Source organism: Oreochromis aureus, linkage group 18 (genome assembly GCF_013358895.1).
Source record: "Oreochromis aureus strain Israel breed Guangdong linkage group 18, ZZ_aureus, whole genome shotgun sequence".
In the NCBI taxonomy this organism is placed as follows: domain Eukaryota; kingdom Metazoa; phylum Chordata; class Actinopteri; order Cichliformes; family Cichlidae; genus Oreochromis; species Oreochromis aureus.
Genome location: NC_052959.1, coordinates 18,334,408 through 18,360,925, shown reverse-complemented (window position 1 = coordinate 18,360,925; position 26,518 = coordinate 18,334,408). Strand labels below are relative to the sequence as shown.

The 26,518-nt window shown below is 41.5% G+C and overlaps 2 protein-coding genes across 3 annotated transcripts in view; one reads left to right on the top strand and one right to left on the bottom strand.

Annotated features, from left to right (window-relative positions):
- Positions 1 to 13,881, bottom strand: part of sntg1 (syntrophin, gamma 1) — a 40,885-nt gene extending 27,004 nt beyond the window's left edge. For both annotated transcript variants that reach the window (XM_039601900.1, XM_039601901.1), the window contains exons 1-3: positions 13,355 to 13,881; positions 1,109 to 1,428; positions 410 to 459 (exon numbers count right to left, since the gene is read on the bottom strand). In XM_039601900.1, coding sequence (XP_039457834.1) covers positions 410 to 436 — 27 coding nt within the window. In that variant the 5' untranslated portion in view covers positions 437 to 459; positions 1,109 to 1,428; positions 13,355 to 13,881. The remainder of the gene's footprint in view (positions 1 to 409; positions 460 to 1,108; positions 1,429 to 13,354) is intronic.
- A 3,643-nt stretch (positions 13,882 to 17,524) lies between these two features.
- On the top strand, positions 17,525 to 19,753 carry snai2 (snail family zinc finger 2). Its single transcript, XM_031737768.2, has 3 exons — positions 17,525 to 17,746; positions 17,998 to 18,519; positions 18,817 to 19,753. The coding sequence occupies exons 1-3, from the start codon at positions 17,668 to 17,670 to the stop codon at positions 18,996 to 18,998; spliced, it is 783 nt and encodes a 260-aa protein (XP_031593628.2). The 5' UTR covers positions 17,525 to 17,667; the 3' UTR covers positions 18,999 to 19,753.
- Positions 19,754 to 26,518: the final 6,765 nt, after the last annotated feature.

Sequence of the window (26,518 nt, the reverse complement as noted above, 5' to 3'; positions counted from 1 at the left end):
ATTTATGATAGCTGGGTGATAAATGAAGCGGCTATGGTCTCTGCTTGAGAAACGCTATCAGAGAGTAAATCAGCTGCAGATCCATCAATACCACCTTCCCTTGTTGCTCAGGATGTCAGATAAGGTGAGCTCATAAAGTGAAAGCTAAAAGACATTAAGTGGTGTGTTTTGTTGTGTAGCTTTACTTGTTTTTTTTGTGGGGGGAGTTTACAGTTGACAGATTAAAAGGGGATAAAGGGGGCCCAGTGAGACTGCGCATGCACAAACTGCACTGTATGTGCCCCGCTGCTGTTGTAGCCACAGGCTCTCAGATACCTTGCATGCTTTAACACTGTTTCCAAGTGCCTGAAAATGCCTTGCCGCTTTCTATAATCTTGCTCAATTGTTACATTGATTAAATTCTACCAACCTCTTCATTTGAAGTCTTGAAATCCATGTGCTACTATGCAGTGAGGGATACTGCAATGGAGAAAAACAAGACTGTGTTAGTCGGTGGAGACAAATGCTTAAAGACACGACCGTCCTGCTGCAGCAAAACCACAGAGCTGATTTAAACCAGCATTGTTAGCGGGATGTCTATTCTCATTATAGTCTCATACAGAACACAGACAAAGGAGAGAAATGTTTTTTTCATCCAAACGTGCCTCTTCTAAGCGACAAGAACAAAAAAATCCCCACTGAGCAATGTCAGGAGACAACCGGAGACCATTAAGGGTTAATGAATAATTTATTACAAAGGTGAGAGCCCAGGTATCCTAATAAATGTTTCAATATCGAATCCAGCGCTCCCAGAAATGAACCGTGTTACTGGTGGAAGCAGAAAACTGTGGAAAGTGCTACTACAAAACTACTACAGATTATGTGTTTAGAAAGTAAAAGTGCGCCTCTGCCCAAAATAACATGCACGCTTTTTAAATTATCTGACTGCTTCCATACAGATGCAAGTAGTCTTTGAGTAATGTTGTGAGAAAGCCGCATTTACATAAACCGGTTCCACTCAGTTATAATCAGACATGACTGCCACTTGACTCGACAAAACGAGCGCGGAGCAAAAATGGCTCATACTTGAATTATAGAACCTGTGCTGCAGAGGGAGTCGGAGACTTACCTCAGCAGAAAGGCCCCCAGCTCTTTGTACGTTCAGCCCTAGCCATCGAGCAGTGAGTTGATCCCCGATCTGAGCCGTAGCAGAGGGCCTTCCCGGATCATGGTTGTCAGACTTGGGTGGTGGGGGAGCAATGCTGTCACTTCTCCTGCTACTCTGTAAGTGCTGCAGGATTATTCCCGGAGGAGCCGGTGCTGGAGAGCAAAAAGAGGCTATCGTGAAGTGAGGTTTCTCTCCTCGAGGTCCCTTATCGGTGGTCGTGCTGCAGTAACAGGAGGAGGATGTGCCTATGGTATCATCCTGATCCTAGAACCACTCGAGAGCTGAAACAAACAAACAAAAGAAAATGCAAGTCTTCAAGTAATGCTCTGAAACAAGGCTCACTGTTGATTACATGCTTCTGGCTACGGCTGAAAAGATGTAATCTTAATACAGACAAGTGTGTTTTCACTGCAAATGCTGCGTTTATGTGGGATGTTGAATCAGAAGCAAATTCACAGCTTTTTTTTTAAATAACCACCTGGTTAAAAAAAAAAAAAAAAGCAGAGATCCAAACACAAACTCACAACTGTGAATCTCGTTTCTCAGTCTAAGATGAAAGATGCACTCAAAGACCCCACTGTCGATTCATGAACGCAAATGCCGAAATGCAATTAACTCAAATTCTTCCCCTTTCTTGTGTTTTTCGTATGCTATGCACACATGACTGTCTCAACACGTTTATTAACTTCCAATTGCTCATCCTTGAGAAACCCTCCTCGTTAGTATGTATTTTTGGCTCGTTGCCACCCTTTTGTTGAGTTGCGGCGTTGCTACTTTGATCATTGTTCCGCGCGATTAAAAGAACTCACAGTATATGCATTTGAGGCCACATTTCATGCATAAATCACTGACTTCTGATTATACTGTAAAAGTAGACTTAGTGAAACTTGCAAATGTTTGTTAATCACTGGAGAACAGAGAAGAGAACAAGAGCGCGAGCACCTTTAAGGAATATGGGCTAAATCGAAATAGAAGAAATTTTCAGAAAATACTAAAATACTAATATTATGTCAGAATCAGTGCAAGAACTCAATATAGCTGTGTGATATCATTATGCTTTTAAAAAATGATCAGTTTCAACAGATCTCCAGCTGCTGATTCACGCTGTTGGACAGAAGTATTGGGCCTCACCTCTTACTTAAGTCTGGGAAAGAATGGATCATATTAAAAGGCTTAACATAATCGAGCGTGGTAGTGTTGGACGCCACCAGTGCAACAAATGAGTAGGTGAAATCTTCTTCCCTCCTAGATGGTCAGCTATTAACTTTAAGAGGTTTTATTGCAAAGTGGAAGAGTTTAGATAAGCACCTCAACAGACCACGTAATGTCACAGAGCGGGGTCGCTGGTTTTGGGTCCCCAAAACCTCCTCTGACATTAACAGCAGCACAAAAACTCTGCACTGGGAGCTTCGTGGGATGGGTTTCAATGGATGAGCAGCTCCTGCGGGTGCAGCGTGGATCTTTTAGTCAGTTTCTTTTAAACTTTCTTTCTCATGCTGTGTCGCATTTTGGGAACTTGAATGTTGAACTCTTTAACATGAATAATGTCTGTTTAGTGTTTATGCTTTTTTACTATAGCTTATCTACGCAGTTTTCTTTCACCTTTCACCTTTCATTGTTATGATGTGAGAATGTTACATGAGTGGACACACAAACATCAGGTATGGCAAAGTAATCCCAAAGTAACAATCATTTACTGAGTATCTACTGAGCAAGATGCTTTATTATCTGAGGCGGCGTGAAAACAGTAGCTGATAATTAAAATAAGTAGCGGATCATTATGATCTAATTATTAGCTAATGACTCACCGATATCTCCTCTCTTGGTCTTTAGAAAATAAGCAAGTATTTGTTTCCCTTAGAAAGTGTTTCCAACACCGAGCAATCAATACACCTAAAATAGATTAAATACCAGCTAACACAGTGTAATAAAGCCCACAATGACAGTTTCAGTGTTTGTTTTCTGTTGAATGTGATTCAGAAAGGTGTTGATTTAACTTCTCCCAGGAGAGAGGAAAAGTCCTCACACAAAGTCTGAACTGGTGAAGACTGGTTTCCAGTATTAAGCACCTTAATGCTGGAATGAGCTGCAACACAGCTTGAAGCTGTGAAGACACTCATTTCTCTGGGTGGCTATAAAGCTTTACTAGCTCATATTTCTCATACATTTTGTGTGTGTGTGTGTGTGTGTGTGTGTGTGTGTGTGTGTGTGTGTGTGTGTGTGTGTGTGTGTGTGTGTGTGTGTGTGTGTGTGTGTGAAATGGTTGTCTTTAGCGGATGATATTACTGTAGAGGTTTTGTGTAATTTGTTCTCAGATCTCTTTTGCAAAAGAGGTCTTCATCTCAGTGGGATGTCCTGCATAAATAATCCTTCACTAACTAACTATAAGTGAGGTGGATTTTTATTCACCTATTCAATATTATTAACCTCGATTTATGGCAAAACGATCCATATGTTTGTGTACACGGGCCCAAATTAGCCTGTGTTTATAACACAGTCAGCATGGCTTTGAGTCTTTCAACGGGAAGCATGTTTCCAGCCTGTAACATGTATGTTGTGTGGTCTTCATAGTTACCCTGGCAACCGAGAAAGTGGAGATTTGAAAAAGGTGGCAATCATTTTTGGACCTTTCATTGTTTATTGAAATTATGCCATGATCTCTTTCTTCATGATTCAATCAAGTACTTTTTTTTTGCAAATGCCTATTAGGAATTTTTTAAAAACAAAACAAAAAAAACAAACAATCCTTGTTGTCCTAGCTCAGGGGTCGGCAACCTGCGGCTCCGGAGCCGCATGCGGCTCTTTAGTCCTTATACTGCGGCTCCGCCTGGATTGGACAAATAAATTAGAAGTATTTAGCTGAAGTGTATTTTATTTATGTTAGTTCTTTTTAACTCGTAGTTCTAAATTGGAAGATTATTGTGATATTGAAATATAAAAATAAAATTATATTCTATTATTTTTTCATCGCTCAAAATAAGCGCCACACTCGCGGAAGCCGGTATACCACCAAACGCCGCATTTTATCGAGACTTTCAACCCCAGGTAGGCCAATTATGGATCTTCGGATCCACATTATGTCAGCAGCTGTTCTCCACCGTGAACTATGTTAAAGACAAACACCGTTCACGCCTGACAGATGACAGCTTACTGTCCTGCATAAACTGACTTCGTATAGCCCCGATTTGCGGACTCTGTGCGCAGAGGTTCAGGAGCAGAAGTCCCATTGTAAACAAATCACGGCAGACCCGACGATGTTTCCATGAGCATGCTTTTGAGAATCTCTTTATTGAGCACTTTTCACACACGGTTGCTGTACGCATACAGCCGGCTGTAGCTTTTCAGCTCACAGCCCGACATACACCACCAACAACACAACAGCAGAGAGAGCACAGACTTTAAGGCGGCGAGGCGTGATTGCGGGTGTCGCTCAGGTGCGTCCACCTCCCCTGCAGCGGCGCTGCAAACCACGCCCCTGCCGCACGCTTTACCAGGTAAAATACATATTTAGGCAGAATTTTGCAAATATCTATTTTTCATTTTTCAGCAGCATAGAGCTTTTTTCCAATTACTTTTTAAAAGTCAGGTCAAGGCTCCAAAAGCCCAAAGGCGATATAAGGGTGGCGGCTGACAACAGTTTTTGTTTGCTACATGGATCATTGTAGTTCAGGTTGGTGTCTTTCCTTTTGTTATATTTCTTTAAGAGTTCAAAATGTGTTGATTACATAAATATAATTTAATTTTCTCTGTAGCACTTCATGGATTTCATAAGCAGCACACCTTAGTTGTTCACACAAAGGTAGAAAACAATATATACAGTGTTATCTTCATTTTAGATGTCAAAAACTATTTGTGGCTCCCAGTGATTTCTTTTGCGTGGAAACCCGGTCCAAATGGCTCTTTGGGTGTAAAAGGTTGCAGACCCCTGTCCTAGCTGCTTCCTGTGAGCTGTGAAATGATTTAAGCCACTTCCAAAGAGGAGTTTTCCTCTTTTAAAGGTGGGAAATCTTCGATTCAAGTACATGGACATGAATGAATGAATAAAGCACTGATCTGATGACAACTCATGCTCAGGGTAACAAAAATAAGGAGGTAAGATTCCCGTCCGGTAACATATATCACACATTCAGGCTGTTTCACAAACTGCAGTGAGACTGTGTTGCATTAGAATATACTGCACTGCATTTGCTTTACAAGATGTTCTTAATAAACTGGCATCTGACTGTAGTCTGAAACTGTTCTTTACAGTGTAGCGTGAACTGTATTGCATTATAGTACCACTACTAGTTAATAAGAAGAATTTATCTTTACCAACTTTGATTAGTTTTTAAATTTCATCATTTCATGATTTTTGTGCTTTTCTCTGTATTTTCCAAAAATAACTGGATTATTTGTAAGTTTGAATGAATGTTTATTAAGATAAAACCAGCTTAAATAGTCTAGTGACTCCCAAAGTTAGAAATTTCCTGACACAGTAAACTGAAAGGATTAGTGGAAGATATAGAAAGCAGTAATAAATGTTGTTTTAAATGAGATTTGAACATCTATGACATGAACTGTCCTGTTTATTTCTGATTATTATTATTACAGAAGAATAAATATTTTCAGCTATGACATCTTTTTTTCTAAATTTGTGAAAGTGTGTTAGTTTCACTGATTTGCTGATTGTGCTAAGCGCTGTTGCTAACTTTAAAGGTTGAACTTTTTAAAGCTTTTGCCTCCACTTGCTCTCCAAACTGTCAGTGTCAGAGTCAGGCCGGCTATTTGTAACGGATGTAAGAAAAATCCTGACATCATTTGCAGGCCTGCTTTAAAAATGAATGCCTTCACATGGTCAGCTGAAAAATGTGTCTGCAGCTCTGATACGAGCACTTTGTCTTCACAGGTGCCCTCCTGTATATCCTGTCAGATGCCAGCGCTTCTCCAAAGATGAAATAGGCCGAACCTTTTGTGCCTTTTAAGTCGAGTCAGCAAAACTCCTTTTACAACCACGCCATCAGATATTTTCAGTCCTACCAATTTGCCAAGCAATGTTTTTCAAATAACGCTCTTGTGTTTGACACAATGGCTGAAAACACAGCAAGAGAACAGAGTGAGATTGGCTAGATGGTGTGGAGATTGTAACATGACATCTCCATCTCGTAGACCTGAGGACAGCTGTGGCCCATACAGGATGATAAATGGCCGTTTGTGCGTAGGTGGAGCAGCTGTCTGCAGAGTGCTCCGCCAAACGTAGCTTTCCCTCTCGAAAATTGAGATGGGTTTCACTTACTGTATGTTCATTTGTTCTGCAACCTGGAACATATGGTGCCTGAGAGTGCAGCTTTTTAATTTGGAGAGCGATGATAGGAGGTATTATGTTACTCAAATATTATGGCGTCTCAGAAGCAGTTCCACTCAACAGCAACGGCATTGCACTGATGAAATTTCACAAGATTTGCCAGTTCACGTGAGAAAACAATGACATTTCTGTTATGAGCTGGCAGCTTCATCTAATGTTGGATATGTTTACCTTCTGAATCCAGCCTATAACTTTTAAAGCTACAGAGACAACGTGGGCAAAGTATGAATTACATTTAGCTGCTTTGTAAAGAAATTTACATCATCATCCTCCAACAGTTATTTCTGATCTGTGATCATAACTGTTTATTATTACAGACAAGCGTTCTTAAAGTCCAGTTGGTATAGGATTTTTAAGACAGATACTGATACCGATATTTAGGGATGTGCAGCGTTACAGTTATCTTAGGAGTCGGATGTTGGAACATGGAGGTGACATCACTCCCAAGTTAGTGCCTTCCAGCAGGAAAGTCGAAGAAGCAAAGAAAAACATGACTTGTCTTGCTTTTTAGCAAGGTAGAGTCATTCATTACCACCAGCATTACAACATAATATTTGGGGTTAAGAACGTCGCTGCAGCACAGTCATGCAAACCATCTTGTCAGTGCTCTGTGCGTTGAATATTTAGCAAGTGACAAAAACACGACACAACAAGTTTTATAGTTTTATTAATGTTTACATTCACTGCTGCTATCTTGAATTGTTGGCTCAGGGTTAGTGGGGCAGCTCTGGCTTTCTGAGTAGGAAATCCGAGGTTAAGGGGGCGCCAGAGAGGTAAAAACTGACTTAATCTGGAAAGCACCAATATTCTGATATACTGCCAGATTTATATTTATTTCAGATTCTTGAAAGCTAAACAGTTTTTCCTAGCATTTGTTACGTGTGGTTATTTAATGACTCCTTTACGCTTACAACTGCTCGGATCAGCTGGTTGTTGATCCACACGTGTGGCCAACAGGGAAGTTACAGATTGCCATGGGCAAACTATGCAACATTAACAGTGATAACATGTAGTCCTTTCCCACTAGAACCTTCTCTGCTCGGCTCGGTTCAACTTAGTTTTTAGGGTTTTCCATTAGGAGGTAGGACCTAGTACTTTTTAAGCACCTCCACATCCGGGTTTCCAAAATAGCTGAGTCGATCCGAAAATATGACATCAACAGACTGCGTTCCACCGATCGGCCAGTCAATAACATCACTCGATGAATCATGAGAGCGACTCCTTAAAACCGCCAAACCCGGCAATAAAGCAAATGCCTGCACGCAAATCACGGGTAACCAAGTCTGACAAAACGCCATACACAGGTATACCATCACCTCCTCGTCCTCCATTGTCGTGTTGTGTTTGAGTTGCATACATTGCTATAACAACCCCATGCACATTTGGTGGTACTTAACTGTAACGGAAAACAATCAAAACCAAAGTGAGCCAAGTAGGTATTTCTCTTGTCTTTTCTTGTTATATCTGTTATAAATGCCGATACCAGTAGATCAGCAAATAGCTAATGCCAGTGTGCAGTATCGGTCTGCTGATATCAGCTAGGCTCGATCAACTCCAGCAACACAAACAAAAAGACAATTATCTTTATATTTAAAATAATCACAGATATTTTGGGGATTTAAACCTGTAAATCGCTTTGCAACGAGTTGGTTCAGACTCCTCATAACCACCAAATTTGCTGTTTTATTTTTGCCTGCTGTGACTACTCTTCATTTTTCTTTTGAGAAGAATCTGAGAGCTATAGCTACCCTGGGTTTGGTGTCCTCTAGGTAGGTACGGATTAAAGTTTTAAGAGCCAGCGCAGTGATCTGCTTCGACTTTGTCTTCTGGTGTATGAACTATATGCTTCACAAAAAAACAAACAGCACATAAAGAAAACCTTCACCTTACTACACTTGACTTTATAGCTATAATTTTCTTATAAAATACAAAAATTCTGCACACAAAGTAAGCGTTGAAGTTTCTGGGATCGATGATCCATCACCCAAATAAATTCCATTTTCTACCAAAGAAGACCAAAAAAAGCAGCAACAATTAGATTTGAGAAGCAAAAATCTTTGAATTTTGATAATCTGTGAATCGGCTGTTACTTTCATAATAACAGCAGGCAGCTCGAAGCAGTAACAACAAATGGACACAACTCTGAAGCCAGAATAATTCTCTTCTGACTGATTATTTGGTTTTGACACGAAGAATTGTGCTAAAACTGTTGTGTGCTGGCTTGTCTGCTGCTGACGCTAATAAGCTCACCCCTCAGCCTTACTCCAGCAGTGAACAGGCTCATGTCAAGAGGCAGCTGTTTGAACAGTTGCGTATTTACAGAGTACATCTTGTATTCAACAGGGCCTGTTTTAGTGTAACGCTAGAGGTGCTACACTTCTTTCTTTTTTCTCTGATTATGTTCGAGATCGATCACTGGGGCGAGATGTAAAGAGCATCTCCCCACGTTTTCAGTTCTTTTAGCGTATTTGTCAAAAAAAAAAAAAGTATTTTATTACCTCGTAAGTCAATACCTGAGATCTCCAGTTACAGCCAGCGGCACTCTTCATGCCAGATGCTCGTGAATGATAGGCAGAGGAGTAAATTAGTGATAGACACATTTATAGACTGAGCTCATGACCTTCCTGACTATGATTTATGTTTTTTGGCAGCAGGGAGCCACCAGATATCAGGTAGGTGCCAACTTAAATCAGTGAGAATCATCTCACAAACTGGTTCCCTATTACATCGCTGGATATCTGGGGGCAGAAACAGGCACACGATGGATAACAAACTCTAAACTAAACCGATCCCGCAGCATGTTTGCTGCTGACAGGTTCTTTAATTGAATTGCATTTTTTTTAATATATATTACACATGACATTATGATGCAATGCCTAAGGATAAATAGGCTGGGCAATTCAAGCATGATATCATACACGAGGGTCTTAATTGGGTTCATCAAATGAAAGCCACAGCCTTTATACCACACTGAATAATAAAATTCACTCTCCTAATTATGAACAGATCCTAAATATATATACAATATGCATGTCATCATTTTTAGATTTTAACCAATGAAGCCTGGAGTGCCTCACAGGGGAGGACTTTGGGGCCTGGAAATGGCACCATGCTGTGTGTTGAGTACATGAAAGGATTAAAAAGCTCAGCATATTGCTGAAGGCTGGGCCACGCTGAAATGATGCTACACAGTCGAGGGACGCAGCTGTTCACTTACTAAATATAAAGTAGAAAAGTATAGAGCCATCTCTCAAATGCTTGGACAAATTATTTATAAACTCATAATGTGTGATGTGAAAATTACTATCTTGGGATAGGGTAGGGGGATTGATGAGCGTATATGTATGTTGTGCATGGGTAAATCTTCTCTTTGGAAGCTTTTTATATGAATTAATACAGGAAAAAGCCTCAAAGATATGAATGATTCCTCTGTGGTCATTTGATCTGAAACATATTTACCAGAAAACTGCTCATAAAAAATCCCTTTGCATTATTTATAATCCACAAACTTTTAATTCTATATAATATGGGGAAATAGTTTAAAATGCTCATCAGAGTGATATCGTCAAAAATGCATTAAAGTCAATGTGATTTAAAACACAAGAAGAAAACAGGAAATCCTCACAATTGAGAAGCTGTAGCAGTATTAAAGCTTGATTTATTTTTTTGGTGATGTCTCACTACTCTGGAGAGATCTATAAGGCTCATGCATGGTGGAGCCTTTGCAGGAGTGCAATGATCTAACCTTCAGGCCTCTGCTGAGGCATTTTTAATCAGTAGGTCCCAAGGACCAGCCAGGCTTCCAGGCTGCTTATTATCTAATTTTAGAGAACCTATATGTGCTTCCTTTTCTGCTCTTTGTGGAAGGATGTACTCGAGAACTGGATGAAAGTCCCTGATTTTCCCCTTTGATATCAAGTATTCCAGTTATAAATGTATCTATATTTTATCATTTACAGCCGTTGAAGCTCTTGAAGTTATTCCTGCAAGAGTGGACGCCACGGTGTTTCATGGCTTAAATAAAATAACTTTGGCTGACTAGCTGCTTCACCCAGACATAAACTTGTGGTGCGCACCAATCCACAGTTGTTTAAGTTGAGCCCATAAAATTGTTCCGCAACTGTAAGTAAAAAGTGTGCAGCTGAGGGCTGTTTTACTATGTTTGCCCTATTTTACTATTCACATGTTGAATGAACTGCAAATCATTCACAAGGAAACACAACACCGCAGTTTACAGTGCACAGGACCTGCTTCCACTGAGGCTGATTTGCAACTCTGGCGTGCTGTCAGGGCAGCAGTGCTTAATGAACAAGCAGATTCTCCACATTAATCAAATGTGACCTAAAATTGTCCAGCCTGGGCTCCTTACAGGTTGTAAAGCACAAAGGAAACGCTGCCCACCCTCAACAGAAATCCACTCGTGCCGGTATAAAGGTTCTCTACACCGGGTTTTGTTACTTCCAGCATGCTCGTCTCATTTAATCATTATTGGTATTATAAGCTCTTATTGGTTTCCTCAAAGCGGTTATCATCTAGGTGTAGCTTTCAGTGAGTTAAGTCTACATTACAGTCTCAAACCTCTAAATCAGATGGGCTGGTATATGAGGTGCATATAAATGAGAGTTGTGTCTTCTGTTTTCCCCGCCATGAAGAGTTTGGTGCGCATTTGCTTCATTAGCCATCAGTCTCCGCTAAGCCAGACTAATGGTTTTCCTGTTGCATGACAGTGACTTTGTGGCACAGACCACTAATATATTTTCCCCACGCGCTCCCTCGGAGAGAAATATATACAGTTCTCTTTTTATTTGCGCTGCTCATACATCACGCTGCAAATAAAAGCATATGGCTCCTCCTCTGTGGATTCAACATCTGGAGCAGCTTGTATGGATGGCTGGACAAACAGTTGCTGTAAAAGCCCCACAGACACATCAGGTGTGATACATTTTTCCTCTATGCATTTTGGGCTCTGGGGCTAGATTGTAATGAAGATGTCCGGCCTTTCAAATGCCTTTCAGATAGAACAAACTGCTGGAGGAAAAATGTCAGAAGGACTAAAACACTTCCTTTAAATGTTTTCATTTTCACCTTCTATTTTCCTTACCCTGGCTGCCACTTTTTGAGTTTCCTCTGCCACTGTTGTCAAGAAATTTGTGCTACGTTTTCAGCCCGGCACTCATTTTTATGATCAAAATAGGTCACTGAATAAAGCCATGTGGCATTTTAAAGAAATGAACTTCTGCCTCGCTTAGAGTACAGAAAGTGGAACCCTTGAATATGCAGAGTAACTCTTATTACATATCAAGCTGCTGGGTAATGCTGGGGGAGTGTAACAGCACTTCGAATGTGTTAACTTACATAATTAATGGCAATGTGTACATTCCCTGCTTCTAGTGATGCCTTAGAACGGCTTCTCCCACGTGTGTATTTCAAGACGTTTAACTAGTCCCGATTTTTAAATGACCCAGTGGGATACAGCTGCAGGAGGAACAGCAGATTATTGATTAGTGTGTGGAGGAACACTTGGTTGTGCAGTGCAGACATTGTTTCCAAATCAATCAACAATGTGTGTATGGGTGAAGGTTTTAGATCATGATTTTGTTGGGTACAACTCAGTGTCTAGTCTCCAGTTATCAGCAGATCCGGAGAGCAACACAGCAGCGTGGAGGATTCAAACAACTTGTCCCTGGCTATCTCCCGCCTGACATATGGACCAGACATGAGCGACAGCGTTTCACTCAGGCCCGATTTCCTGACAGTGTACCTCTGCCGCCTTGACCCAACACCTTTTTGATTTAGAACATCAGCACAAACGGGGTGGGAGGGAGGCATGTGCTAGGACATAAAATCATCAATGACATGTCAATGTGTGTGTCCCCTCCATAGGAAGTGAGACCCACAGTATATCAAACAGATTGCACCTGACCTATGACCAGGGAATGGAGCAGCTCAGCTCAATATGCCTGTACGAGCAGCGAGCTGGACACGCTGAGGCTACAAGCCTGAAAGCACTGAGGTGAAGCCTGATTTCTACATCTCAGTGAGCTCCATAGATGCACACTGCACTGACTGTCTGTCAGCCCATAATGGATTAAAAGCAAGCCTTCCTTGTAAGCACCCTGCCACACCAGCTTATAGCAAGAGAGGCATCGTAAATTTTGTGAAACACTCGGGGATTCAAGAGTTTTCTGCGAGGCTAATAAAGCACACAGGGCCAGCAGCATCATCCTCATCAGCAGCAGCAGCAGGCTGAAATACTCCTCAGGTTTACCACAGATGGACGTTTGCCTTGACGCTTTCTGTAAGAAGCAGAAGCTGGGAAGGCTCGAGAAAGAAGATGCAGGGATGATGAAGGATTTGTGAATAGTTGAGTGACGTTTGAGCTGTAAAAATGGCCTTTTTAAAAAAAGTGGGAATGTTGTCGATTTCTGGCATCCAGTGCAAAGAGACTACTTTAACGCAGCTGAATAGCACTATGGAGGTCTGCTGCCACTGCACTGGCTGGAGGAACTGCGGGTGCTGCCTGTGTACCTGCACTGAGCCAGTGTTAAAGGTTTCTACAAGCCCATATATCGCATGCATGTCATCTATTAAGGAAACTGATTTATCACGAGGCCCATCGCAAGTTCCGCTAACTGCATCACACAAACGTAACTATTCGTGGATGCCACGGTTTATTATCCATCACACCATAGGTGACTGACAGATACATCTCAGCGCACCATTAAAGCAAATAACATCTCCACAAAAAAAAGTGCATTACGCGTGGGTTAATGCTTCATTTCAGAGATGCTGGACATTATAATTAAGTACCAATGCTCGTCATGGGCTATGAATGTAAAAGCGACAAAAAGGTATGTGAGGCTTACCTGGTTTTCTAGTAACAGGTGGTGATGTCCTATTAGATTCCTTTGGACTCCAATCAATCAATCAATCAATCAATCATGTGATTGTTTTTTTTTTTCCTTCTTCTTCTTCTTATTTTAATTTATGCATCGGTTGCTAAAACATCTCTGCGAAATCACAACGTATCCCTTGTGGCAGCATCGCCCACACGGTATCCTGGTCCACTACACTGTAGCAATATGCAAAAACCGACAGAAAACAGCCCGCACTCGCACGCCGAACCAGATTTGTCCATATTTCCTGGGCAGCGGTGGTTTCAGGGATTCCTCTCCGTCGACATCTCTGGCAGAAGGTCCGCTTTCACAGCTCCGCGTCTGTCTCTCTCTCTCCCTCTCTCTCTGTCTCGCTCGCATCGCGCTGCCAAAATGACTGAGGCTGGAAATCACATGCGGCTGGTTCAACGCGCGCGTCAATCGCCTTCGTTTACCCAAGGCACTCGCACAACTCCGGATCCATAAATATTACATGATTCTACTTTTTTCTTTGCTGTTTTCAGGGACGCCTGTCGCTCTGTCCCACATTACACACACTAATATATCACAAAGCCTTTTTTTTTTTTTTAAATTATTTCTACCAATCACATTTGCGTGCACTGCGGTCCTCTGTGCTTGCGTGTGCTTGTGAGCTCGTACGCCTATCTTTGTGAGGACCGGTTTGAGTTTTAGACCTTGGGATGGGAGGACATTTGTGAAATGTGAGGACATCGTGGCCGTTGCTCACTTTTTCTCAAAGCTTAAAATAGGCTTTTTGGGGGGAGCTGGGGTTAGATTAGGTTTGGGCTTAAACTAGTGTTAGGTTCATTATTTGGAAACTACAATCCAAAAGTGTGTGCTTATTAGTATTGCACATGTTGTGCGGACATAAATCTGTCCAAACTGTCACATTGTGGGGATCTGGCTAAGATTTGCAAGCCCCTTTGACATGAATCACTGATTTTTTAGATTGAAGCTGTGGTCAGGATAAGGTTAGGCTTAGATTAAAGGGTCAGGTTTCTGATAGATTTTTCTACCAAGCTATGCCCTGGTGCAGATGACCAAAAGAAAAACATAATTTCATGTCTGCTTACATGTGTAGACCATTCTTAAAAATGATTGGCGCATGTGAGTTACAATGCTCTGAGCTGAATGGTTTATAAAAGGAAAAAAAAAGGCATGGGTGGATTTTCTCAGTCTTGCACAGTCAGACACTGACTCAGTTTTTGCTGTCAGTGAGCACATTCACATACACACACACTGTATATGCATTCAGTCACTTGGTAGTATTTGGATTCTCTCCCTCAGGCCCTCTCGTGAGCAGCTGCGCAGGCTGACCAGGTGCTCCTTATTTTCCATGCTGTCATCATGCCAGCTGAAAGATCCCGCTGTTTCCCCACATGAAGCAAGTTGACTCCTCTGACGTTTCAAGCTGCCTTCTCGGGCAGCATTTACTCATAAACTGTGCAGCACTCGTGCACATTCCAGTCTGAAGTCCACGTATACCGGATTTCCAGCCTGTTAATTAAGGCTTGTTAATTAAGGGTCAAAACCTGCTGCACTGGACGGCACAGTACTGCTCCAGCAACCTGCAGCTGCTCTCTTGGTTCTCTATGCCAAGGGGAGACGTGTGATTGGGAGATAATAAATGGAAGTGCTCACTGACTTCACACTTCACTATACAACAGCAGCCTCTATAGGTGTCTTCAGCAGTAAGGCTGTCCTCCTCAAAAGCTTAACTGTGATCCATTATCACCAAAGCTAATTCACACCTATACTAATGCTGTTATATATTCCTCAGGTTGGTCCCAACAGAAGCCTTGGAGATATTTTGACCTTATTACAACTTTAATCTATTTGACTTACAGTTTCTTTGGCTATGTCATTAAAAATTCAGACTTTCCACCATCACTTGCAATAATTCTGTCATAACTATTATGGCAGCTTACTCAGCTTTACTGCTTTAGCAGGCAGGCCATACAAGTTATTTCAATGTATGCCACTCCCTAAAGACGTTAAAATCAAGAAAAATTGGCCGCTGTGTCAGATTAATCTGCATTTTAGGTACACTATCAAAGACTGGACTGTAAAAAAACAACAACAACAACAAAGGTGGAGCAATGGATCTATACCCATTTTCTTAATCAGCTTCTTATGAGTGATGAGGGTCTGCACGTACAGACAGTTATGTGCCAAAACGAGGACAGCTGCAGTTATTTCACATGAGAGGTTTCTGTGCGTGCGTACGTGTTCTCGTCTGTGCTCTCCTCACTGGTCCGAAGTGGGAAAGGCTCATTAGGAAAATGGTGATAACATATTCCTGCACTGGTTGGAAATTGAATTTGAATTCAAATGTGATGAGAGTCATTGATCGTTTCCTATTTGCTGGGGAAAATTCTTTGGTTGTGATATGAAAAGGTGACACTGGGAAAACAGTTTTGCACTGTCCTGATGGATCACACTCAACTGCAATGAAAAACATGACTGTGTGGCAGAAAACACCTGTGCTTGACCACACAGTCTTTTTTAACCGAGCACATTTAATTATTTATTTATTTTGCTGGCGTTACACTGTCCTGATTTGACATGATGTAGGGCCAGGGATTCAAGGCTTCCTCTCCGTTAATTAATTTTAGAGCTCATAAACTCCAGCCTCTGCTTTTCAGAATTAGTGATATGATTTCAGTCAAGCCCCGAGCTTCTGCCCACCCTCCCTTCATTACTGTCAGTAGAACAGCATCCTCATGCTCTGAATGCAGAGAACATAACTGAAGCATGAAAACTGCAAGGAGACATTTTTCACCTAAGCATGCACGCAGTGCTTCACTTGCTTGCTGGGTAATATTGATTTCAAAGCATTACCTTCTACAGTGCACAATGTTTTCTGCTGGATCACCACCAAACACCACCATTTCTCACCCATCCTACGTGCCTACAGAGTGCTGAATGTGTGACAGTAGCCGGGAGTTATTATGCACAGATAACCTTCCCTTCCCTTTATAATCCAAGCAGGCACAAAGGGAAACTATTCATGATCTGCAATTATGTTTTCTAGATAAGATAAGCAGTTCACAATTAACTTAAGGCTTGCCCCAGACATAAGGAGCTTTTCATATCTGCTGACCCAGCCAATCAAAGTGCTCCAGGAGCTGCTTTTCAATATCACCATAGCTAAGCCTTTGCCTTTGTGGGTTTCTTTTTTCTTTTTCTTTTTTTTGCTGCCCTGTTAGTTTAGATGTAAGACTCACACCTCTCTCTTAGAACTGACTCCAACACAAGGGGGCGTACACTGCTAAGTTTGCCTCTCCCTGTCCACTTCAGCAGCAGCAGGGATAAATTTGATTATGGTATGATGCTGACCTTGAGAGGGAACTACACTTAAATTTACATTTAAAGGATGAATGCCTTATTGCATTATTGGCAAGGAAATGTGTGGCTTTCCCCGCAGAAAACTGCATTAGAAAGGGGGCCACTCTTTGCCTTAGCCAGTGAATGAGAATGTGGATGGCAGCATGCAGTTTTGCCATTTGGTGGTTTGCACACATCCTGCAGTCACTTGCCTGTTTAATAAACATGTATATATAAATATGTGTGTGCACTATAAACCTCCCCTTTCCCTTCAAGCCATTTATTATCATCATCAACATTATTATGCATGCTGGTGTTGGTGGGAGCTTCCCCCAATTCAAGCATGCCACCCATAAAGGATAATCAAGTCCCCAGAGGTTTATAACACAACAATCATCAGTGACACTGTGCACACTCCGTGCAGTGATTGCATTAGCGATGGCATTTTAAGTAGCTAATCTATGTCACCCTGAAGTCCTAATTCCTTTTCTTTCGCTACTTCGATATTTAAAAAAAATACTCTGCTCCTTTTCCTCATCTCACTGCACTTAACTAACCTACTTGCACGCTTGAATCACAACCAAGTTTTTGCACATCTATGCACAAAGCACCTGTCTTACTGGAATAAATGGCACTAGCCCAGCCCCTTAGGGGTGTGCAAGCGCCACTATAGGCTAAACGCGCATTTTGCAGTTCAGCGGTACACACGAAATGTAATTGGTTTGAGCTTCCAGTTTATGTAAATAGCAGTCGGTGGCTCCTCCCATGCACCTGATAGGCAGTATTTACAGCTCTTTACAGCTACACTGTTTCCAAGTGCGCAGCGACGCAGGATGACACTCCACTGGACTTAAGCAATAAGGATTTCCGTCTTCGCGCAGCAAACTGACGCTCATCTCCTCTTTACTAAGAACTAAAAAAAAAGTTTGCCAAAAGTTGACTTCTTGTTTTCCAAGATGCCACGCTCCTTTCTGGTCAAGAAACACATAAACTCCGCAAAGAAGCCAAATTATAGTGAGTTGGAAAGCCCAGCAGGTAAAGTTTCGTTTGATTTTTTTTTGTTTTTAGAAATAAAGCAGCAGTGTTCACTTTTTAAAAAGTTTAAAAAGTTGTGTTTCCCACAGGCAGACGCGTTTCTTGTTTTTTTTTTTGTTTTTTTTAACTTTGCAGAACTTAGTTTCGTTTCAAACTCACTGGACTACCTGCTTTGAAATCTGTGCTTTTCACTGAAGTCATGACAGCCAAACATTTCATAACTCTTGCTGTCTTTTTTTTATTTTTTCCAGTGTTCATCACACCGCACATCTACAAGGCTCTTCCCCTGTCAGTCATCCCCCAGCCGGAGATCCTGAGCCCGGCGGCGTACAGCCCCATCACAGTGTGGACTACCAGCAACTTGCCGCTATCTCCGCTCCCCAGTGACCTCTCTCCCATCTCTGGATACCCCTCATCGCTCTCCGACACCTCCTCTAAAGACCACAGCGGCTCCGAGAGCCCGAGGAGCGATGAAGACGAGCAGATGCTGCCCAAGCTAACAGACCCTCACGGAGTTGAGGCAGAGAAATTCCAGTGCACTTTGTGTAGTAAATCCTACTCCACATACTCTGGACTGCTCAAGCACAAGCAGCTGCACTGCGACGCCCAAACGAGGAAATCCTTTAGCTGTAAATACTGCGAGAAGGAGTACGTTAGCCTGGGGGCTCTCAAAATGCACATCAGGACTCACACCTTGCCTTGTGTTTGCAAAATATGCGGGAAAGCTTTCTCCAGACCGTGGCTGCTCCAGGGACACATCAGGACGCACACTGGTGAGTTGACTTGGTGATAAGAGTGGGGCCTGCTGTGTGAAGAAGCAGCTTTAGATTCATCAGGAGCAGATTCAACATGCTGATATATGATGTAGTGGTTCTAACAGCTCCCCACTGTGTTGTAGTGAGACTGAACTCTCAGACTGATATTCTTTTTTATTTTCTTTTTCTTCTTTTGAGTCATCAGCAGTGCTTGCCTTCTAAACTGTGTTGCAACCATTACAAAAATATATAGTCCACAATTTCTCTGTGTGTGCAATCGCTGACAAACGTCTTCTCTCATTTCTGCTTCAACAGGAGAGAAGCCCTTCTCCTGCCCTCACTGCAACAGGGCGTTTGCAGACAGGTCCAATCTCAGGGCTCACCTACAGACCCATTCGGATGTGAAAAAATACCAATGCAAGAACTGCTCCAAAACCTTCTCCAGGATGTCTCTTCTGCACAAACATGAGGAATCTGGTTGTTGTGTAGCACACTGAACTGGGATACCTTTTCCACCACCACCACCACCAAAAAAAACGAAAGAAAGAAAAAAAACCCTTTCCTCTCTTTCTTCTTTATTATTTTTTTTCCCCAAACCCAGGAGAACTGTCAGGGAATCACACCAAAGTGGGTTTTTTTTTTCTTCTACTACCGGTCGATTTCATTTCAGAGTGCGAAATAGCTCAGTGCTCGCAAGCCTCTCGTTTCAAGCAGTGTTTCTGTGATTGCAATCAGTGTCGAGCTTTGTCAAACCATGTACTTACCTACCTGTGCTATTCATGCACTTTTCTGCATGTCTAGAAAGTTTTATATGCCTTCACAATGTTATCTACAGTGTTTGTACCAATGTCTCTCTCAATGGCTATTAAGCAGTTTTTTTCGTTTTTTTATACAAGCAATACCAAAAGGTGCATTTTGAATGAATGGCAGTATAACCAGAGGAATATTGAAGCCATTGCTAGATAGGGAACAAGTGCAAACTTAGACTTAGGGTGAATTTATTATAACTTTTGCACAGTCTTTAGAAACAGTTCGCCAGCAACTCAGAAAGCAATAGAAGTGCCTCAGATTTACTCAGCAATAATATGCATTTTCCAGCGACAGGTTCCTTTTTCTATTTTTATATATTGAATGTAAGTGTGACTGAGATGATTGTATATTAGCAGTGAAAACTGTGATGCTAAATGATTTTGATATTTTCATATTATCATGACACTTTTGAAAATAAAGTTTCATGACGTTTTGTATAATTCCTTTGGCATCGTGCATGAGTTGCTTTTTCCTCTGTCAAGCCTTCTTTGATGTACGAGCAGCTCCTTTGACTGATCGTCGCACGCTTCAAATGGAATAAAGACCACAAAAGTAAATGATATATAATCCGGCTTGCGCCATCTCGTGCTATGAAGATGTACAAAAAGGGAAAAAATGAAGAGAGAGGTGACTCAGCTCTGAATCAGGCCTGAACCTGTTCCCTGTGAACCTGTCCAGGCATCAAACAATCTTGAAATTTAACACATACTGGCTATATTGATCTGCACTCACTTGTTATCCCCTCCGAGGGCCCGCGACACCCTCTTTGCCCGAGTTTTTGTAAGCTTTAACTGTGAGGGGAGTTGTTCTTATAGAAAGACGTCCTCGCTTTTGAAACCCGTGCCATCAAAGTAGATAAACCGAAGCAAAGTTGGCTTTCTTTTATGTTCCTGCTCAATCACAACAATCACTGCAGGGTGCCAGGGCATACCGATCTCCAGGTTTTAATATGTTTTTGCAGAAAGATCAAATTTGCATCTGCTTTGACGACCTCCTTGAATTCTGGGATGCTTGCCATAAAGGATTAAATAGACTTCCCCGGGCTACGTTTTGTTGTCTTTTACCATATGCTGTCTTGAAGCAGATAGAGATTAGAGCCCGAAAAAAGAAAGTGCAATGCCTTGAGGGATACAGTCAAAGCTGAACTCTTTCTAACAAACCCCAGAGTGCGCTCCCATTTGCCCTAATGCCCCAAACCTGCGGACCAGAAAGATGTGATCTGACAAACAGACACTTGTTTTTCTAGCTGCGAGGGGCTGAACTCCCCTGTAGGTAGATTCTCCTCGCTCTGAGTCATCGTCAAGCTATTCCAGGTGCTCGCTGCAGCTCTTTGGACTGGGCCAGGTGGCTCCAGGGCTCTTCAACCTCGCTGAAAAGCAGGTGCAGCTGGAAGGACATTAAACTGCAGTCACTACAGGTCTGCTGATACTGTAGAAACCACAGCCATGACCTAATGTGCAAACGTTACAAGCGGCGGGCCCTGTTATTCAGATCATTTGCCTCATAAAAGGAAAGTGCCATCAAGAGGGCCTCTAAACTATCACAAACGCCGCCTGTCCTCGCTTTTCTTTGGAGAACCTAATATCTTCTTTCCATAGGCAACACTTTATCATTCTGGTGTCAGCTAGGGGAGGGAAGGGAAAAAAACCCCGATGCATGTATAATGACTATTAGCTTCATAATCTTGCAAGATTTTCCTTTTACAACAACAATTAACTGCATGACTGATTTCTCAGATAACAACAACGTGTTAAGCGCTTTCCCCTCCAACACGAATATTTGATTTAGCTGCTGTGATAGTAGTGGGTGGAGATGGGGAGGAGAACGAGCAGGAACTCATTTGTTCCAAAGCATATGGCTATTAGAAGATGTGCTAAAGGATGTGATATCAAGTATTTGTTAGGTGTGGAGACCGTTACTAGGCGCACTAGGCTGTTTTAAGCTGCAAATCTGCAGAGGATAAATGCAGGTAGATACCCTGTGGGCGTTTTTTAAGGGGTAGATTCAAAAGGAAAAAGGGAAAAAAAAAGTAATGTTTTCAAGGATAAGCTAGAATAGTCATTTCTTCCTGGTCTGTTCTTCTTAAGCTTTCATTCAGTTTGGCTGTGTACTGCTACCTTTCATTTGTTTCCCCCAAAAATCAAATAAAATGAATTTAATTAGGCAATTTAGCACATGTAAAGCAACCTATTAGCCCCATTTAGTACAAATCAGGACTGCAACTGGCAATTGCATCATGTTTTATTAATTAATCTGTTGCGTCTTTTCTTAATTGATTTTTTTTTTCAAAAATCCTAACACTAAATAATTTTCCCTTAGCCCAAGGTGATGTATTCAAATGGCTTGCTTTATTGGACCGAAACCTCAAATCAAAACGTATTTAATTACTTTGATAAAGGACAAAGAAAAGCATAAAATCCACATATTTGAGAAGCTGTCACCAGAAAATCTTTTTCTTTTTTCCTTGAGAAATGACTAAAATGATTAACTGGATATCAAAACATCTGTAGTAATGGATTCATCGACTAATCCTTTCGGCTCTAAAATAAGATTTTGCCACTCCTTCAGATGTTATTTAATTATCACTTCCCATCGTTTTCGTCATTGACCACCTTTAAAGCCTGCATTCATAAGGCTGTTTATTTCATCGCAGGCATTAAATCACACATAAAATAAATGTCCTCACTCTGTGGATTTACGCACCCATGGTGACATATTAAAGAAGCCTCAGAGAACAGTTGTGCTGAATGTAAAGCGGGGCATTACTCTCCCGCACCCCCCAAAAAAACCTGCTGACTTTATGGTGAATCAGGGAGTGTGATTCCTTTATGACAATCAAGTGGAACAAATACAGTTAAGGGCGTCCTCTGAGCTCCGACTGCGTTGGCCGGGAAGTGATCCCCAGCCCTCCTCTCTAACCCCAGCACATCAGAAAGGAGATGATTGTGTATTCCCCTTCGCTCCGACCGCCTCAAGGAAGGTTTGCCTGTTTATTGAGCTCCCGTGTCTTGTTAAAGACTATTCTCTTTTATTTCCGTTGCCTCCTCAAGTGACTGGGTAGCTATTTAGAATGATTCTGCTTTCTTTTAGCGCATTCTCCAGATAATACCGTTTTCCTCTAATTGTGTATTGTCCTTTGTGTTTGTTGATAAATTAGATTCATGCGGATCAAGCCAGCGTGATTTAATCAGCAGGGAAGATGAATTCTTTTGAATTTCTTTTTCGCTTTCTTTCAGTTTTATGTCTTTATCTCGTTAAAGTAAAAGAATTAATGCAAACAGTTGTTTAAAGACTGAAGAAATTGGATTATAGCTCGATGAAATAAGGAGCAGACTGCCTGTTTGATGTGCGCCAGGCTCGAGTCATGCACCGAGGGATGGTGGCTGACCCTCCATGTAGGTCATAAATGATTTTTTTTCTTCGGCACGTCATTACGAGCAGTGAAGTGTAGAGTCCAGCAGAGACAGACGGCGCTCTGTTGTCTTAATCAATAGCTCTGTGGCCTCTTTTTGTTGCCTTCTTCTCGAGCAGAGGTCAGCTGTCAGAAAATCCTGTGATCATATTCACTTGATTGTGTTTCCTCCTTAATGTTTAGCCCACTAAACCCCATGACCACAGCTGTAAAAGAACATCACTGTAAACAACACAGCCCTTTGTGACCACAAAATGATCTGACAGGCTTAAAGGTGCCCTTTTTTTCACTCTCTAACAGTTTTCGCAACTCACACGTTAAACTCTCAGATTCTCAGTTTCTTGCAGGATTTAAGCAGTAAACAAACCAGCAATAAATGATTTAAAAACACAGACGCATTGTAAGGCAGAGATAAGGGTTTATTCTTTTATCCATTGGAGACGATCCACAAAGTAGGGGAGCTCACTGTTTCGGTCCCTGCTTCACAGATTAATCTATTCTCTAAGTATTTTTAAGTAAACACATCTGGAGGGTAAATAAATCACAATAGACTGCAGCCTTGTTGTTGGGAAAGAAAACCAGCTTCACCCGTGACTCAAGAAGATGTCTTACCACCAGCTTATCATGTCACTTAAGAGCGTTACTGACGAAGTATTTCTGCATGTGATGTTTGCACTTTAACCGCAGCATCGAATTATTTTTCGAGTTAATTTTAAACGGATGGGTTTCGGATAATTCTGTTATAAAACAGCATGCATGTTTGAACAACCATGAAAATCACAGTGTAAAGAATTTAAGTCTGCTAGAGTAAGTTAAGATTACTAGTTGTAAAATTATCATAGTATAAAGTCTGACAGTTAGCCTTTTAGCCTGGTATTAATACACTTTATACACTTACAGGCCTGTATACTTTCTGAGGAATGTAATTCCAGCAGTGATGGAGCCAGACAGTTTTATAGGAGTGGACAGGTTGAAGCCATTACTTACACTGGGGTGGCACGGGGAAAATTGGGACAGGTAAATGGCTCTGTAAAAGGTTCTGCTATAAAAATAGCAGTTATTGCATAAAACTCCTGTTTTAAGTTGGTGCACACCCTCCGAGCTCCTCCCCTATTGGGCTTTACTATTGGTCGCCTGTGGTGGAGCATGACTAGCCCCTGACCACCTGTTTGCTTGACCTCTGAATACCAGCAAGGCTGTTTTTGTTCTGATTCTCATGGCTTCTGAATGAGCAAGATACAGTTTAATACATTTGAAAATTAGATTCACTGTAGAGATTCAAAGCAAAGTGCATAAATTTCACTAGAGTCAAAAACTGAGTTAAAGCTACATTGTGCTGAATTTAGCTGTGGCTTTGTTCATGTTGTTGACTGTCTTGATGCTAGTGGAATACCAAACAAAAATCATTAAAAATTATATGTTTGATTCATCAATAGAATATGGTTTAGAATTAAGCATTAGCTATCTGAGTAGCTCTATTCTGTTAATGCCGTGGGGGGTTTTCGAGCTCACAATCTGAACAACTGCATCGCACAATCATACCTGAGCTTTGGGAAACGACCCTGACCGGCCACTTCACTAGTTACATGTCGGGTGCACTGGGTTGGAAACAAACATTCCTCATAGATTTTGTTCCATACTGACACGACATCATCAGACATTGCTGTAGATTTGTTGGCTGCATGTCTGTGATGTGAAGCTCTCCTTCCAGTACATCTCAAAGGTGATGCATTGGATTGATATGATTGTGGAGGCCATTTGACTGCAGTGAACTCACCATAATGTTCAAGAAACCAGTTTGAGATGATTTGTGCTTTGTGATCTGGCGCGTTATCCTGCAGAAGATGGATACACTGTGGTCATAATGGGATGGACATGGTCAGCAGTGATACTCAGGTAGGCTGTGGTGTTTAAATGATCCTTGGCCGGAACTAAGAGGCTCAAAGTGTGCAAAGAGATATATCCCTCACACCATTACACCATCAGTATTCTGAACCATTCTTACAAAGCTAAATGAAATAAATGAGCTCAAATGTATCCATTATTTTATACATCAAATCTTCTATTCAGTTAGTTGAATCCATCTGAATTATAGCCTCAGTTTCCTGCTCTTATCCAACAGGAGTGACACCCAGTATGGCCTTTTGCTTCAAAGTTTAATGTGCTGTCTGTTCAGAGATGCTCTTCTGCATACCTTGGTTATAAAAAGTGGTTGTTTGAATTACTGTTGCCTGACTATCAGCTCCAAGCAGACTGGTGGTTCTTCTCTGACCTTTGACCTCCCCCAGAGAACTGAGCCTGGTTCTCCTGGAGGTTTCTTCCTATTAAAAGGGAGTTTTTCCTTACCACTGATGGGGTTTTCTCTGTATTATTGTAGGGTCTTTACCTTAAAAAATAATGTGCTTTCAAGTGCTATATAAATTAAATTGAATTGAACAGAACTGAAGCATTCATACCAGCCTGCCTGGCACCAACAACCATGCCACATTCAAAGTCACCAAAATCACCTTTCTTCCTCATTCTGTTTGGTTTGAACTTCAGCAGGTCACCTTGACCATGTCTACATGTCTAAATACACTGAGTTGCTGCCCTGTGTTTGGCTGTTTCAGAACTGGGTGTAGCGTTTTAGTCTAAGACACTGAGTGGGTTTGTTTATGTGTGTAGATGCATGTTATTCAAGATTATTCTATTTTAACTGCGTAACAAATGAAACTGCTGGTTTAACAGTTAAGGATGTTTCAAAGGCTGCTAATGTTGTTGATAAATAAACCGATGATCACAAATGCCTCTTTATCTCCGCAAAACTACATTACAGTGTGTTAATAACAACTGATTGAGTCTGCACACTTGTTAGCCTGAAAATAATGCTCTGCTGCAGTATTTTGTATGACATCACTCCATCGTGAAGTCGCTCTGAGAAACTACTTTTCTGTCATCTGTCGCTGCACCGACTGTTAAACCTGCAAAGAGCTTAAAAGCTTGTAGCATTTTGGGGGTTAAAGTACAATTTTGAGCTCTTTTTCCAGCCCTATACCCTTTAAACACTGTGTTGTGTGTAAAATGTGAAATGCCAGTCCATATGTGGCTCCTTCTTCATGCAGCTCAATCCACATCCTTTCCATCCTATAGGAACAGAGACCATCTAGGAGTCTCCTCTACTGAGTTTCAGGATGAAGTAATACTGGATGTCCATCAGATGGAGAAAATTATAAAGCCACAGATCCTCCTTGAATGGTTGTCAGTTTCACAGTGTGGTGCAGGAGACTGGTGGTTTGACATAAATCTGCTGTCACACTAAGTGGGGTGAGCCTTCTTTTAATTTGAATAATGATGATGACATTCTTTGAAAAGCGGATGCAGCAAATTGCTCATTTTTAATCCTTTTAGTACTCAGAGCTGCCTTTGACACCGTTGATCATCCAATTTAAATTTGAATGCCGTAAGCACTGGGTGGTATCACCTGTCCTGTGCTTGACTGATTCATCTCCCTATATAACAGAAACTTTTATTTTACATATGGGAACTCGTCTTTCTCTTCAGTGAACATGATATTTGGAGTTCCTTGGGGCCTGTGCTCGGGCCAACCCTCTTTTCATTCATGCTTTCTTCAATTTGTAAACACAATGTTTGATTTTGCTGCTTTCCAAATGTTCTTTTAAAGCTTCCTAATCCGAATATTTGTGACATTTAAGTCCCATAACTGCATCTGGCAGCAGATCTGTGCAGATGTTCTAGCACCCTCTGAGCTTCAAGGTCAGCAGAAGCTGAATTTTGCTTACTTTGTCGATCCATTAA

What these genes read in the sequence shown, in the direction of transcription:
- snai2 (XM_031737768.2), top strand. Translation starts at nt 17,668, where the DNA reads ATGCCACGCTCCTTTCTGGTCAAGAAACACATAAACTCCGCAAAGAAG. An exon ending in TGAGTTGGAAAGCCCAGCAG is followed by an intron (nt 17,747 to 17,997) that starts GTAAAGTTTCGT and finishes TATTTTTTCCAG; the next exon opens with TGTTCATCACACCGCACATC. An exon ending in ACACATCAGGACGCACACTG is followed by an intron (nt 18,520 to 18,816) that starts GTGAGTTGACTT and finishes CTGCTTCAACAG; the next exon opens with GAGAGAAGCCCTTCTCCTGC.